The 16473-nt window shown below is 51.1% G+C and overlaps 1 protein-coding gene across 1 annotated transcript in view; it reads right to left on the bottom strand.

Annotated features, from left to right (window-relative positions):
* PLEKHO1 (pleckstrin homology domain containing O1) overlaps positions 1 to 12798 on the bottom strand; it is a 20348-nt gene extending 7550 nt beyond the window's left edge. The window contains exons 1-2 of the mRNA XM_009272567.2: positions 12476 to 12798; positions 11480 to 11626 (exon numbers count right to left, since the gene is read on the bottom strand). Of these exons, the coding sequence (XP_009270842.1) occupies positions 11480 to 11626; positions 12476 to 12505 (177 nt within the window). The 5' untranslated portion in view covers positions 12506 to 12798. The remainder of the gene's footprint in view (positions 1 to 11479; positions 11627 to 12475) is intronic.
* Between the last annotated feature and the right edge of the window lie 3675 nt (positions 12799 to 16473).

Raw genomic sequence — 16473 nt, 5'->3', positions numbered from 1 at the left:
TTGACCACTACCCTCTGGATGTGACCATCTAACCAATTCCTCACCCACCGGACAGCCCACCCATCAAATCCATCCCTCTCCAGTTTAGAGAGAAGGATGTTGTGGGGGACCATGTCAAAGGCCTTACAGAGGTCCAGATAGACGACATCTGTAGTATAATGTAATAAATTAAAGATGTGACTTGCACACGGTCGCGAAGGCTGTGGCTGAGCTGGGGAGGAAGCCAGGGTTCTTGATACTGTCCCATGACAGACAGACCGCTGACCTGAAGGTGCCGTCACTCGGAGGACACTTGGAGCAAAAAAGAGAACACACAGCCTATCTTCTGCCTGGCCCCCTTCAGTTTTGTATGGTCTTCCTTTTCATTGCTGTCTTTAATGCACTATCCTCACATCCCACTCCTACAGCAGGGCAGCTCTACTCTTTCCATGGTAAACATGAGGAATGTAGGTAACTGGGATGGGAGAGAACTTGGTTTTGCATGTCCGCTGAGGACAGAACTGTAGCAGGCTCAAATCCATGTCAATCTGCTTAATCCGACTCCAGCCGGGGTCATTACAGGCTGGGATCTGCAGTGGGGTTTGAGTAACTCAGGTGCCAGAAAGGCAGATGGTGATGAGGTCTTTGCTCTTGGATTTCTTGAAAGGACTCCACCCCATTCAGTATGTTTCCTCCCTAGTTTTGGGAAGCACTGAAGGAATTCCCCATGATTTTTTCAACAGAATTTAAACAAAGAAGCTGACTAAAATGCCGTAACCAGCTTTCTAACCAGAGACGCAGATAAAGTGACCATCTGGCCTTGCATAATGACTGCAGTTCCCCCTCTATCCTTTTTCCTTCTATCCCCCGAGTTTGTCTTCAAGAACTAGGAGGCAGACACTGTACACAGCTATTCTTGAAGGCCCAGAAGCTATTGCTTATTTCTGCTCATAACAGCAGCCACTGTGTATGGGCTTTTATGAACAGTCATGGAAATGTCTCTCGCAGATAATGTCTATCTATATATCCTTCCCGTGCATTTCTAATCGGCTTTTATCTCTTCCCAGTACCATCCTACAATCCACCTTTTTCCAAGAATCTTGGCTGAATTCATCCCTATTCAATTGCAGCAGGAAAAGCCGATCCCTTCTGAGCCCCCAGCTGTGGCACAGCAGCTGAGGCACAAGTCCTTACTCCAGATGTTTGCTCATGTAGGTCACTGGGACTTCCCCAGCCCTTCCCTCCTTTCTCAGACATGCAGAGCCTGCACTGTGAACTCATGGGAGCCGGGACTCAAATATCTTGCCTCTAGGAATATCTACAGGAGGCTGCAGAAAGGACGAGTGTAATTGGTTCAGATAAACACCCTTTGGGTATAGCTAGTCCCTTAAAAGACTCGGACTGACAAGTGCCAGGGCTCTAACACCGCGTTTGTCTACCCATGACACACACCTGAGACCCTGCTGCACAGACGGTATATCACTTTCGCCAAAGTGCCGTATGTGCGTGTTATAAAATGCTTAAGAACTGAGAATAAGCAACATTGCATTAAAAGGATGATGTTGGGGTCCCGTTTCTAAGTTTCAGACAAGGTGGGCAGGTTCAGCCCCCCACAGGTATTTTGTGGGGGTGGGTGCATGCGTGGATACAGGTGCCTAAGGGTATGTCTGCCCTTCAGCCAGAGCTGCCGCGCAGGGAGGAAAGGCAGGTTTGATCTCACTTTGAATTGATTCCCTCTTGTACGCAGCCTTGATAGTATAATGAGGCCATAAAGCGAATGGGGCTCTAATTTAGTCATTTGAACATGGTTTTGTTCTGCCTTCGTGATGGGAAGAGGTCTCCGCATTAGCCTGAAATGGGCTCCATTGCGGTGATGCAGTGGCAGTGATTTCACGAGGCATGGGAAGGACACCAGTCTTGTCTCACAAGGGGCATTGCCAACTGATGTCCCCCCTCTCTCCCGCACTGAGACATGCAGGCAGAGCAAAATAACAGAGCATTCAGTGTGTAAACAGTGAAACTAGAGAGAAGGAAGGTGAAAGGCAAACTTCAAAAGTACCAGCTAGCTCTTTTGTCCTTTGTGGGAGGCTACTGAGGCCAAAAACAGGGAGATGGTGGGCATGAATTACAGAACAGAGCAAGCTCAGAGGCAGGAGAGGAGGAGTGCTCAGAGGCTGAGGATAGTCATGCAGCCCATCCTCTGTAAAAAAAAAGAAAAAAGCAACCCTTAAAGACCTACAAAACCGTTGGAACCACATTGCCAGCAAAGCCTAAATCCCGGTCACCTACGTCGCTAGGAGCTGGGTGACAAACCTGCAGGGTGTCTACCCTCCTCCACATTTTCAATGAGATTGGACCCATGCAAATAAAACCTTTCAAGTTTCACCAGCAGAGAATTTGGCTTGATGTGTTCCCAGCACCCAGGCAACGCACAGGTCTTTGGATAACATTTTGGAGACCTTTGGGAGGAAGTAGCCTCAGCTGTCAGTTCTCAGTAGGAGGGAATGAAGCGCGATGTCTCTGTCACCCGGTGTGGTTTGTAAGGGGAATGGCAGGGGCAGCATAGCAGCAGTGATCTTCATTTATGTCATGGTGACCTACCACAGCTCGTCATGCACCCAGGGTGCTCTGAGCGAGGAGTTAATCCTAGTGGTGGAGGTTTACTATGATCATTACATTTGCTTGTATCATTTCTTCTTCTTTGCTGAATGCAGATTGAACACAGATTTTTGAAAGTGAGCAGTAATTTTTAGGCTCAGATACCAAACTTAAAACTCTTTAAGAAAAGGTCTGAGTTCTGGGAAGGGCTGAGCATCAACTCTGAATACAGTCTTCATTCTGGTTCCCCATCCCCAGACAGTTTGTCTCTTGCTTTCTAACTTGCAGGGAAGATAGAAGGCTTAAACAGGCTCTCCAGGGCCCACCAGTCCCTCTTTTCTACAACTTCTTTTCGGGAGTCAAGAAAAAGCTTCCCTGTTTGGGGCGACATATCCTCTCCTGTCCACTGCACAGGTCTGCACACCTGCCTGTGAAGCAGCTGGGGCTCTGCAGATGTGTGTATTTTTTGGATCCTGTTGCTTTCATGAGCGTTTCTTAAGGTCTCCCACACTGTAGTTTGAGGCTGAGAGGAATCAGGGACCGCTTGGCTTAATGTGCCAGGAAGGGAGAGGCCTGGATGGTTGATTTCGGCAAAATCATTCCTAGCTGGGAGGTGGCCAGTAGGTCTTTCCTTCCTCACAGCTGCTGAGTGCCTGGCATGCAGCGAGCTGATGATCTCAGAGCCTCATGGGCAGGTAGGTCCTGCACTCCTCGCCCTGCAGGGAAGCTCTGGATTGAAAGGATTAAGGTATATAAATCCCAGCAATTGCTGCCATGACTGTTTGCTGGCTTTGCTATCCGTATTGCACCTGCCCTAGGCGGACAAAGCAGTTTCTCCTGGGGTTCAGCCTGGCTCCTCCCCATGCTCCCAGAAATGATTCCACACTCCAAGTAGGCCAGGCAAGGGAAGGGAAACTGAGGCACAGAGAAGTGTCCCCCATCACCTAAGACAAAGCCAGGTCCCTAAAGCAGGGTACGTTAGACCCTGGAGCCATTAGACCATGCAGTCCCCGCACTCCCAACAGCAGCTGCCACTGCTTGGGGTGTAGCTACACTGCAGACAGCCGTGCAGCCACCGGCTAATCTGGGCCTGCAGTCAGCGGCGAGATGTGCTGAGGCTGACATTGCTGGCGCATTGCTAAAGTTCAAGGAGGGGAGCCGCATTCCTCACACGCCTCGCCCCCGCAGCTGCTGCCCCAGGGTCAGCCCGAAGGGACACCAGCACTCCCTGTGCCTGTGGGACCTGGCGATCCTGTGGACACGTAGAGGGTCAGAACATCAGCCATGCTACCCAAAGTACCTGCTCTCAAAGGCTTGGAGGGCTTATTTCTAGCCTTGCAGCTAGTCATGCTTCCAAAGGTCTGTTTTCTCTTGTGCCAATGCTCCTTCGTAGCATTCTGGCAATGGGAGGATCCTTAATGTGGTTTAAATTAGCTGCCCCTTGGGTGTCTTGCTGACGGGCTGTTAAAATTTCCTCCCTCATCAAGTTGTCACCTGCAATAACTCCGAACCTCCTTGATTCTGAATCAGGGCTGTGTTCTGGGGCCAAACCAGGAGTGAAGCGGAAGGGCAGTCACTCAGTCACCAGGCAAAGTTTTGCGGTTTTCCTCAGATCTGTTTGGTGGAGATTTGCCTGAGCAGTTCCCTGTTGAGATGTGACATGCTCAAAGCAAATGCGGAAGGTACAGAAAATCACAAGACACCAAGTGGAACGTATCCACGAGACATTCAAGAGGTCATAATGTGGCTCAGGGTGTAACAAGAAACCTACAGATTCTCAGCAAAGCTGAATATCCAAACATGGGCAGTCTCGGGGACAGCATCAGCCAGAATGTTCCCCTCTCAAGCTGAGATAAAAGTTTCGCTTCCTCAAGCTGAGCAGTTCTACCATCTAGCAAGGGACAGAAATTTCTGCAGAGCTTAGCTAAAATCAGGCTGTCACTAAGATAGGAATCCATGCATGTGTGTAACACCGGCCCTGGCAGTGCCGGGAAGCAGCACTGGTGAGGGGACTGGCAGGTGACGGGGGAGACCCGAGTTTAATGGCCTGTCCTGTCACTGGCTCCTTGTTCTTCTCAGTTCCCTGGCTGCACAAGGGAGGTAACTGTGTGGTTCTGGTCTGCAAGGGAACTAGAAGAAGAAATACAGGGAGCATTGGGAGAGTTTCAGGTATTACAGTAAAAGGGACCTGCAAAATGCTGTGGACACGGGGTAAAATGGCGTGTGTACAGCAGGACACTGCAGATGGTCCACTTTTTCCTTGCCTAGTACCAGTTAAGGTGCATGTGTGGAGAGAAGACGGGGATAGAGGTAGTTTGTGCAGTCACTGGCGCAGCAGGACCCTGGTTTCAGCCAGAGCCTCCGGACCTCGGTCGAATAGAAGTGGCAGTGCTCCAAGAGACTGCCTCCCATCTGAACACCTGCATCCCGAGTGGGAGGTTGCACCATGAACTGGGTAGCTCAAGGGCGTGAGCATGACCTTCCAGGCCTTTTCATGTCCAGATCGCTGCCCTGAGCCAACGAGGGGATGGCGGCAGAAAGTTGCTATCTATCTACTCCAGTCCCTTGCCCCAAAGAGGCATCAGCCAAGGCTACCAGAAACACAGGTGTCTCAGAATCGACTGGCCCCTGAAGAACACCCTGTGCTGGAACCAGCTCTTTTGCATCCCAGTGCTGCACTCGGATCCCAAAGCCGTGCTGCCTCATCTCACGAGCTACCTCCGTCGCAGGGAAGGGGAGTCAGGCTGTGTGTCGTTTCTGCCTAAGTGTTCTTTGACCCTCTCTCTGGTTGTGCAGGATGGTGCCATTGAGACAGGAAAGACACTTCACTGAAACTTTTCACCTTTCTCTGCAAAGTGTAGAACAGAGCTTGGCCGAGCAGGAGAAGGAAGGTGGAAGGGAAAAGGATGGCTTAAAAGAGCAAGAGCAGGAGAGGTATGGAAGGGGCAGCAGGTCCCAGCCATACAGTCACAGACTGTTCTTGTGTAGCTGAAAGCCAAGGGTTTAAACACCAGGCTGACACTTAGCATTGCCACCATCTGTAAACACATATGTAATTGCACAGCTCTGATAACACCTTGTGCACGTTGAACGCAATGGACACCAACATACTTTCCGCACCTAGCAACCACAGACATGACACAGGGCAGAAAACATGGCCACGCCGTGCACAGGTATTCACCACGTGCAATATGCACACCATGAAGCGTCGTCACAGTACCAAGTGCGTGAACAGCACATGCACAGCAACACCACGAGTACTTTGCAGGCTCCATCACACGCATGAACCATGTATGTGAACTCTAGACGCTACTTCAAATGTCTACACACACACACACGCACACACCCCTTCCAGGCAGAGAGAGAGTTGTGCAGTGTTGGATGGTGCTGCAACAAATGAGGAGCGAGAACAGACTACTTTTCAAGTGCTCTTGTGCTAATTGAGTCGATGCTTTTGGTAGCAAACAAGAAAAGGCTTAAGGAAGCCCCGAGAAGCATTTCCTCATTAACATCTCGTCATCACAGAGTCCGTTCATGCTGTCTGGACAGCCCTGGGCTTCCTGACAGGAAGTGGTAGGAGCCCAGCTGTGTCTGTGTTAGTCTGACTGCTATTCCCAAGTGCAAAGCAATAACAAAGCTGTGCTAGAAACAAGAGAACAATTACCAGAAATTTGCAGGGGGGGAGGGAACCGGTGTGGAGGAGAGCAAGGGGAAAGAATGCAAAAATGATACTAAGAAGGTGTTCTTTTGCTTAGCAGAGCTCAGCTCACTTCAGCACATCTTGTCTTGCATGTTTCTGCCCTGAATGCTTTTTTTGGCTGATGACCAAATGCGAAATAATGAAGGGTTTTTTTGCATAAGTTCACAGAGTTCGGCTTGCAGCAGGGGTACAGATCGCCGTGCAGGCTCAGAGCCCCTGGCTGAACAAGGTCTGTAAGCCTCAGCTACCATTTTGGTGCATGGTTGGAAGAGCAAAAGGTTCTAGGTGTTAGAGCAGGTTTCACAGCTTCCAAAGGTTGATGCCCTAATAAAAGAACATAACTCAAAAGCCCTGTTTGCATTTTACAGGTATATCAGCTGGTCTGATAAAATATATTTCCTCTCCTTGCAGACTTGGTTTCTGCCAGGGAGAAAGCCCAGGCTTCCATCAGGCGTTCACATCTTCTCCTAACAAAAATAAATCAATCAGGGCTAGTCTCTAACCTGCAAGCCCAGGTCCTAGGTAGGCAACTGAAAAAGCACACAGATTCACAGCAGGAATCAACATGGATGTTGATGGGATTTTGGTAGTCTGACTCTGCCTGTGGGAGTTAGCCTTTTGGAAACCTATCCGTTCAGCCCTTCCAGATATCAGACCGGTGCTCAGCTCTGAGCAGTTTTACTGCTCCGCGTTATCTTCGTGCAACATCATTACCTGCCCTGAGCTGACAACCTTCCCAAGAGATCCCACAGTGTGTGACATACAATTCCCCCTTCCTAGGCACCTTGTGCCTTAGGGAGATGAGTATTATTAGACCTGCTTTCCAGATGGAGAAATTCAGGCAAAAGTAAATAAATGTCTGGTTTGAGTTCATTTAGTGAGTGCGTGGCAGAACTGAGGATAGCATCCAGGACTCCTGGTATTTAACCCCTTCTTCTGCCGTGCTCTGAGCTGACAAGGAGAGGCCGGGAGTCCTGCTTTACCCGCTAAACAGCCTGCCTTCTGTTCTAGAGCAGCCACTGAGCTTAAGAGGAGCTGACAAGAAACACCAAGGTTAAGATGAGAGTTAACTCGTAAGCTCCATCCACCATATCCACGTTGCTCCGATGGCTTTGATGGAGCAAAAATAATTTATAGCAGAGGAGGACTTTGATCTTTTGCGGAAACAGACAATTGAGTCTCCTCTCCCATCACTGCAGAAATTGGGCTGACATTCAACCTGTCTAGTGGCCATTTCCACTAGAGTTTTCAGTTCACGTCTCCTCAGGGTCTCCACTATTTAATTCTCTCTCTGGCTGCATCCAGTGCCTGCCCCATCAGCCACACCGGCAGTGGCAGGGATTCACAAGTGGAGAGGCCTTTCTCCAGAGCAGTGAAGAGCCTCTCACACAACTCATCAGCACAACCCAGCAGTGGCTCCATTTTCTCCACTGGGCATAATCTGGTGTGTGAAAAAAACAAAAGAGGCTCCGTCCTGTTCTGCTTGACAAATCCCAATTTATTAAGCTATTTGCGGGAGCTGCAGGCACCTGCTGCCAGGAAAGCGAGCGTGCACAGGGAGCCTCATGCTCCGGGAGCAGAGCTCTGAAACACGCGTTAAGACCTGCGGACAGGAGGGAGTGCTGGCTACGGGCCCCCCCAGGGCAGATCTCAGATCTTGCTGGTATGTGAAGGCCTGGCTTTGCTAAGGAATAAAGGTCCAGTCAGTACCAAAAACCTGCGCCGTCTGTTAAAAGACCCGTCTGTCTTTGAACAGAAAGTCTTGGAAACGTGCAAGCGACAGGCAGCCACACCAAACGCGTGCCCTCCGTCCATGCACGCACGCACAAGCGTGCTCACCCAGACAGGCGGTGCAGTGTACCACGTGCCAGGTGGCTGGAGCCACCTCGTATATTGAGATTCCCGGAGATGCCGGACCCAGTGACACAGGCGTATTCTTCAATTCCGCAGGCACACAGAGTCACTTCAGTGCGCATGCAGGCAGCCAGATGTTACCTCTGTAACCACATTTCTACACAACCACAGATTCTTCCATATAAAGACATAGGCAGTCACCGCTGCATGTTATTTATGGTCTTTCACACACACATTCATATACGTAGAGCCACAGTGCTGCCTCAGTTGCACATGCATTAGTTTTTTTCCCCGTAAAGAAATACACGCACGCTCCCTGAAACAAACACAAGTGCTCCTTGTTCAAAACTAGCACCCGCGTGGCCCCTCAGACAGCCTCGTCCCTCTTCTGGGCTCAGAGCACACAGATACTTGAGCGGTAGCTACCTAGACGTATTTGGGAGGGAGGGGTGGACAGACAGACATCTTCTTCCTGCACATCTTCACTGGTTTTGATTCCTGTATGAATACATTCTCTCTCGCGCAGGCTTTTCTGCTCCTTAGCCAAGTAGAGCCTTTGCCATCAGTTTATTCTCCAGGTTTCAAACAGTTGGGGTACCAGAGAGAGACGTAACCACCCACCTGGCAGCGCTGGGTGTCCGGGACATCCCAGTGGTACTGCAGCCAGTGGCAGTCCAGCTGGTGACTTCAGGGTGGCCAGGATTTTGGAAAACACTCTTGTTTTCCCAGACAAGATCCAGAGTATTTCCCATCAAAGGGAGGGTTCGCACATTGCTTAAAGGAGGGTATTGTGCCACACAGCATGGCTTTGCTGTCCCGGACAGCCGCTGTGCAGGTCTGGGCTGCAGAGGGAGGGTCTAGGAGGATCCTCCAAACGGGGCAGCCCTGGAGCAGTTCGGTAGCATGGAGCCCAGCCGCTCGGCTGGCCTCCCCTGCGAGCACTCCCTTGTTAGGAGCGCAGGCACCACAGCGTATCTGTAATGGGTACTTCCAGAGGCTGCTCAGGGCTTACATGTGCTGAATAGCTCTCTGGAAGTGCCCTTTCCCTCTCCCTAGCACAGGTTCTCTGAGGAGGTTCTAAGCTCAGGCAGAATGCATCTGGGCTACAGCCCGTGGGCTCAGGCGGTCAGTGCAGCCTGGGCAGCAGTCAGGCCTCCCGTCCCGCCTGCAGAGACCCTGCGGTTACCGTCCCAGCTGCCTTGTTCTGCCTTTGCTTCAGCAGGGCCAAGCTTCTCCCTCTACCCACCCATATGACTCCTTCCCCCACTGAATGGTGGCTTGGTGAGAGGGACCCTGAAAAGTTCCTGTGTCTGTCTCTAAGTCCCCCTAAAACCACAGACACAACCTCAGGTGTGAATTTCAGTATTATTCAGTCCCATCGCTGATAATGCACCTTCATGCCTGCTTGAAGGACCGTACAGCGTCCTGCTAACACTGTTAAGCATCTGCCCAGCCTGCAGTGAATTTACTATTACAGAGCCACCCAGTCCAGCCTATTCCCAATCCCTTCCCAGCAGTTCCAACTGTTTCGGCACAGCCGATGCAGTCTGATCTGAGCAAGCAGCTCCCCTCTCATTTGGACTTGGTCATGGTTACTTCTCTTCCGGGTCCTGGCTCAAAAAGTACAAGCTCCAGTTCGATCCCCGTTAACCAAGCTTAAGCATATGTTTCTGCTCAAGCACGTGCTTCAGTGCGGCCTTGAATTGGGACCCCAGTACAGAAGAACCATTGACCCGGACTGGTAGAACACGAGGCGGCAGGTAAAATCCTTGCAGCCATGTAATCTGTCTGTAGCAGTTTCTAAACGCTGATCTGTGGCCCCAGAGGTATGTGAGCTGCTTGTAAGAGTCATGCAAGACAAGCAGGCCTGCTGTTGAGAAATACAGTCTGCGTTACTACTGGAAAATTTGGAAGGACCACAAATCAACGGAGATTTGTACCACTCGCTGTGTACCTCTCGCATCCATCTTTCCATCTAACTTGTCCCATCCATAAATGTATCTCTAGATTCATCATAGGTTTAGTGTCTCATTACCACTAGTGCTGTCTGCAGTCTCTAATCTTTCTCTTATTATGTCTCTTTACCTGAGCATTTCTAAGGCACCGAACCCCCAGCCTGCAGACAACATTTATTCCCCACACCCGTGTCTCTCTCCGGTTCTGGAGCAACCAAGAGATCAATGGGAGTGAGCTGCGAAATGCCAACACATAGCTAAGCGCGACCTGGGCTTTCGGTCCACTTTTAGGCTATTTCTGTGTTCTAATAACCCCTGATCCATCTGCACTTTGCCATGCCCCGTGATTCAATTAGCCTCTAAATTGAATTATGCTTGGCGCTCTGGACCCTCTTATCCCTCCAGATCCTAAACTGATAAAGCTGGGCCAGGTAGCCGTGCATCTGAACAACAGACCGCCCTGCAATGCCCGTCGGAGAGTAACCTCCACTTACGGGAGGAAACCCACCGAGACCCAGACCCAGATCCGTATTTTTACCCCAAATGCCCTGTCCTAACGCCAGCCTGACTCCAGACAGCCCCTGTGCCTCTTCTTGTGGGCCCAACCCTCACTAGTGTTTTTAAAGAGTAGGCAGAGGGAGGCGTGCTGTTGCCTGGGGATTTCTTCCTGATGAATTTATCAAGACAAAATCTAAGGGGGCAGGCTGTGCAAGGACAGCCGGATCGCAGCCTGCCAGCGCCTGCAACGCTCAGCCTGATGGTCACATCCAATTAAGTCTAATGTAAACACTACATTAAACCCCAGACCCCAGCCGATGTTGAGCAGAGACAAGGGGGAGGAGAGGGGGCACATTTTTCAACAAGGTGTTGAATCCGTGGTTAAATTTCCCCGTCGTCCTCTTGTGGTGTGGTTCAGGGGGAAAAAAAATACAGGAGATAAGGGACCCATAAATGGCTCGATTCCAGTGGGGAGACCACAGTTATTTCCAAATAGAGCAGTGCAGCAGCTGGGAACAAGACCACTGTCGAACTTAATGACAGAGGACAGGCACAGAAGGAAGCTGGCATTGCCGTTTCACCGCGGCGGAGAGAAGGATGAGGGTTTTAACTCTCGCTAAGTGAATCCTTTCATGTGTCCAGTGCTGGGAAAATGTCTCCCAGCCAGAGCTGTCTGGGAGAGTCGCTGTTGGAGCTGTCACACCAACCCAGGCCAGGTTTCTCCGGTGCCGACTCGGGGAGAAGTCCCCGAGAAACCTCCTGAACCCAGGCTGGCGATGGAGGGGCGATGGCTGGGCAGGGGCGCTGGGGAAAGGCTGGGGCTGCTTGGCGTGTGCTTTTCATATGCAAAGGGGAGGAAAGGGGGGATGGGAAAGGAAAATGAAACCGATCCTACCTCCTTCTCTGAGATGTAAAGCTGATCTCCCTTCAAAACCACATAACGGTTTTTCCAGATTTCCCTAAAAATGCCTTTCCCGCAAAATTTCCGCACCCAGCCGACCTTCTCTGGCTGCACAGATTGCTGGTTTCCATCCTGTTGCCCCTAACACAAAGAGAGAGGGAAGAAAATGGGGGAAAATGGTATTATTCTTGGTTTTACGCTCCTCTTCTCCCCCCCTCCCTCTTTGCCCAACTTTCGCCTCCCCCTCCTCCCGGCCCCTCTCTCCACCGAAGCTGGGACCGAGGTACTTTGCTTGATTCACTCTACATAGATTTTTCTGCTGCAGACATGAAGCAACAACAATAATACCGAGGGGATGATGCAAAAATCGCAGGCAGGGTTTCACTCTGTGCGTTATATAAGAAAGGCTGTTACGTTATATTCGCCTCACACAACGTGCATTTGCCATTGGAAAGAGGAACAGGAGGGTGTTGGGGAGAATTTAAACTAGCTGATTTTTTTACTACAGTGAAAATTGCATTTTTGAGCCGTTTATGAACAATTAATCCTAGAGGCGAAATCTATGTATGGGTTTATATTTAAGATTTCTTCATAGACAGCTATAAGATCTCTGGGCACAGCAGGCACACACATACGGCACAGAGCAGAGAGCGAGCGACAGATAGATGGTGTCTCTGTATTTTATCGTTTCCTTGTGATCAAAAATGAAAACTGCCTGCCTACATCGCTCCGCACTAAACGGCGAATAGTATCTCCTGGCGAATTCAAGAGGAAGGAGAGGCACTGGGCAGTAGGAGAGAAGGAGAGACGGGTGCTGGGTTTGGTTTTGTTTTGATCTGGTTGGGGTGGGTTTTTTTTTTTGCAAGGCAAGGGCGGGGGGAGCAGAGGCAAAGCGAACAACTGGAAATCAAGAGACAAGCCCCCCTCCCCAAAACATCCGTGAGCCTCCCCCACCCCACCGTGCCCCAAAGAAGAAGCAATTCGACTCACCCTTTTTGCAGAATTATTTTTTTTCATCATTCCTTGGTGTGCTGCGCTGGAGGGAGATTGGGGGGGGGATCAGAGAGGGGCTGCCGGCGGCCTCCTCTTGGGGAGAGCGCGGCTGGGAAATACACAGGGTACCTCCTCTTACTCCCTCTCTGTCTTCACCCTTTGTAGATCACAGAAGCTCTCTAGTTACATTAAGACCAGCCCGCCTCTGTAATACATCCTTAGCCATACAGACACAGCATCCCCCCCCACCAACCGGCACCACCACCACCATCACTGAGCTCTCGTGGGCTTGCACTGGGCTGGCCTGGGCTCCCGAGCTCCATCTATAGCCGTGCGCGTATGACGTCTGGGGTTCACAATAAAGGGCGAATCGCAGCCCACGAGGGTTTTTCTTCTTTGTTTCTGACTCACTCGCTGATGTGAGTGTCCGGATGTGTGTGTGGCTGGATGTGAGTGTGTCGAGGCTGGGGTCAGCGGGGGGGCGGACAGGAGCAGACAGCACATTGTCAGATGTCCCCCCCTCCCCGTGTCCGAGCCACATTCCCGGCTGTGTCACAGGTCACTGCAAAACTTCCTGGGAGACAGAAAAGCGGCCAGGTGGCAGTGGGAGGGTTTTCTGCCAAGAAAGTGGCTGAGTGTTTAGCAAGTATAAACAAAAGCACTCTGCAGAGAGGAGCGAGGAGATTCCCTGGGGAGGGGGCCAGGGGAGAAGGGATCGCTTCCTAGCGCTGAGGCTCTGGTAGCAGGGACTTACACTGCAAAAAGACAGCGGGATTCAGAGCACAGCTTCCCAAAAGTGAGGAGATGCTTGGTGTCTTAAAAAATACCCTTTTTGTGCTTATTTGGTCTCCCACCTGTATGTCCTGCAAGGCCAGGACTATCCGAGTGTGGGACTGAGGTCACAGGCTGGGTTTGTAGCTTAAAGAGATGTGTAAAAAAGAGATAAAAACAGAGAAAAGAGGAAATAGTTCTGTTCAAAACTAGATAGATAAAGAGAAGGGAAGAGATTGATCAGTCATTGATCAATTGATCAGTTGTATGCGTTACAGTGAAAACCTTCCATCCGATCCTTAGTCTGGCACACGCCCACACTACCCATTGTAGACTGTATTTTAACCCAAGTACTTTGGAATTAACGCGTCGAGAATACTGATGATGTACTTGTGCTGCTAACATCTTTTAAAACATTATATGCTGGAAGCAGAAGCAGTGGTTGAGCACTTGGATTAGAGAGTATTTTCAGAGTTTTTGTGAGTGGGGGGCTGGCGGGTTTGTATCTTTTCTTTTTCAAGTGCTGGCATTTCTGTAGTGCTGTCCCGTTTGTGTCGTGAGCTGAATACCTGGGACAGCGTAACAAGCTACTGTCTAAAACAAATCCACCCTCTAAGATGCTCAGAGCAGGGGTTGCCTTTTCCTTCTGTGCCTGTGCAGCCCTGTACTCCGTGGGGCCCAGAACTGGGAATTGCCATCTCTGTGCCTCAGTTTCCCCTTTTATACCATAAGGATAATTGTTTTTTGGACAATTACAGCGTGGAGTTAAGAAGTGGCTAAATGCTTTAGTATTGCTTCCCTTATTCTCTTCAGTAAACTCAGCGGTGTCAGGTGCTGGTCTGTTCTGCTTGAGAGGCACTGGCTTAGGTGGGTACGGCATAGCTTCTTCCTGCGGAGTGGGGAAGAACCACAGTGATGGCACGTGTCCAGTGAGAGCTGCAGAGGCCCAGCAGCGTCACCTACCCTGGACAGCTGGATTACGGCATGTGGGCGAAGCTGGAGAAGAGGGTGAGGTGTGATGGCAGAGGGACGGAGATGAGTCACGCTCGCTGTAGCAGAAGTTGACTGTCTAAAGCCCCCGGTGCCGTTTGCAGGGTCTCTTACTGCCCGATGGAGTGTGCCAATTTATTTAATAACATTTTGCCTCCCAACTGGACTTGTTATTCTTCACGTCCTGTTTTCAGTGGCCAGGTCCTACGGAGCACCCCAGAGGTGGCTGCAGGCCAATGCCAGATGGCACGATGCTGGTAGCAGCGGGAGAGCTTTGTCATGCCCTTTGAATCAAGACTCATGCTGGTCAGGGCCCACTCTCTCCCCAAATGGCCTCCTTGCAGGACTGTCAGGACAGCCCGGCACTCACAGTTAACGTGCTGTTTTCACCAGTCTAATTCAGATCTCTGATACTCGGAGCACAATTTGTCTTGGGATTGTGTTTGGGGTTTTATCAAGGGATTTACGTGCCAAAAGACTTACTGTTAGGTGCCTCATGGGAATTTTAAAAGTGGATGGAGAAGATGCCTCACGCCCACTGAAACCCCATTTAAGAGTCTATATCGTACCTTAGCTATACACTTCCCGCAGCCGTATGCCAAGTCACTGGTGTGAGATTCCCCGTTGTCACACACGAATATTTAAACCAATACACAGCATCCGGAAGTTTGCCACAGGCAGGATTTCGGCTGTCACTTAAGTTGCCTTTACTAAAGCAGCCTCCTGCCATCGTCGCGACACGGTGTGTACCCACAGTGTGGTCTGATGGCACAAAACTTGTTTTCATCCAGTTGCATGTTGCCAGCGGGGAGCCCTGGGTGGTGGAGCGTGGTCTGGGTGCCGGCAGCGCGCAGAGGAGACGCCGCCTTCGGAGGAATGGCTGCCTGAGCGGCAGTCGGGCTGATGCCGCCGGCATGCTTTGCGTTATTGTTCTGGCTCTGGCGTGCCTTCTCCGGGCACATCTTGCAGAGATCAAAGGAAAGGGCAGTGGGTCACTCCTACTGGTTTCTTCTGATCCTAACAAACTCTTGTTCGGTGGTTCCCAATAAACAGCTCTTCCCACTCCCCCATCAGCAGGTAATCAATTTATCCAGGCAGTGTAAAAGGGGCTTTGAAAAAAATATAAAAAGCGTTTGACATCATAAATCTCTGTGGCACTTCTAAGTCTGTTCTGGTCCTGGGGGGAGTGTGCAGGGCTCCTTGCTGGAAGGGGCCATCCCTTTCTCACACGAACCACAAAGACGAGGAAATGCAATGGCCAAGCAGCCCTGGGGGTGGCCAAGGAGGGTCTTCAGCCACTTGGGAGCCCTCCAGGCGACGGCCTGGATTTCCATGGGCGCTGATGGCCCTTTGCACTGCTTACCCAGCAGAGCTGGGCTCTCATGCCATGCAAATGAACGTCCCTGGCCATTGTGCCTCGTGCCAGGGAGGTCACCTTGATAAAGGCGACCAGATAAAGCACCTGCACACATGTCCCAAGGAGGAGGAATTTAGCTCAAGTTGAAACCCTCGGGCTGTTTTGGAAAACACAAGGGGCGTAGCTGGTTGAACAAGCCTGCATGCAGTAATACAACAGTGACTCACGTTTGTAAAGGATGTGACCAGTGAATGGTCTGGAAACATCAACAATTTATATGGAAGGAAGGGAGATAGGAGGGAGTCCAGCTCCAATTTCCGTGCTTGAAACAGGCGGTCACACTCCCAGCGGTGGAACTGACCCCCGGACATTGCTCACACTGGATTTACTGGGCTGGGAAAGGTGGCTGGGAGGGATGGAAGTGGTTGTGGCCTCCCTGAGCCACGTTTGCACCGGTGTGGCACGTGAAGTTGTCTGTACGGCTGTGCAGCTCCCCCAGGGAGTCCAGCTCCAATTTCCGTGCTTGAAACAGGCGGTCACACTCCCAGCGGTGGAACTGACCCCCGGACATTGCTCACACTGGATTTACTGGGCTGGGAAAGGTGGCTGGGAGGGATGGAAGTGGTTGTGGCCTCCCTGAGCCACGTTTGCACCGGTGTGGCACGTGAAGTTGTCTGTACGGCTGTGCAGCTCCCCCACCCCGTCCCCATCCCACCCCCGGCCCCCGGACATTGCTCACACTGGATTTACTGGGCTGGGAAAGGTGGCTGGGGAAGTGGTTGTGGCCTCCCTGAGCCACGTTTGCACCGGGGTGGGACGTGAGGTGTCTGTTACGGCTGTGCAGCTCCCCCACCCCGTCCCCATCCCCACCCCCGGC

The sequence above is a fragment of the Aptenodytes forsteri genome, unplaced genomic scaffold, assembly GCF_000699145.1.
Source record: "Aptenodytes forsteri isolate BGI_AS27 unplaced genomic scaffold, ASM69914v1 Scaffold110, whole genome shotgun sequence".
NCBI lineage: Eukaryota > Metazoa > Chordata > Aves > Sphenisciformes > Spheniscidae > Aptenodytes > Aptenodytes forsteri.
The sequence above is the reverse complement of the archived record's forward strand: the minus strand, read 5'-3'. Positions and strand labels throughout refer to the sequence as shown.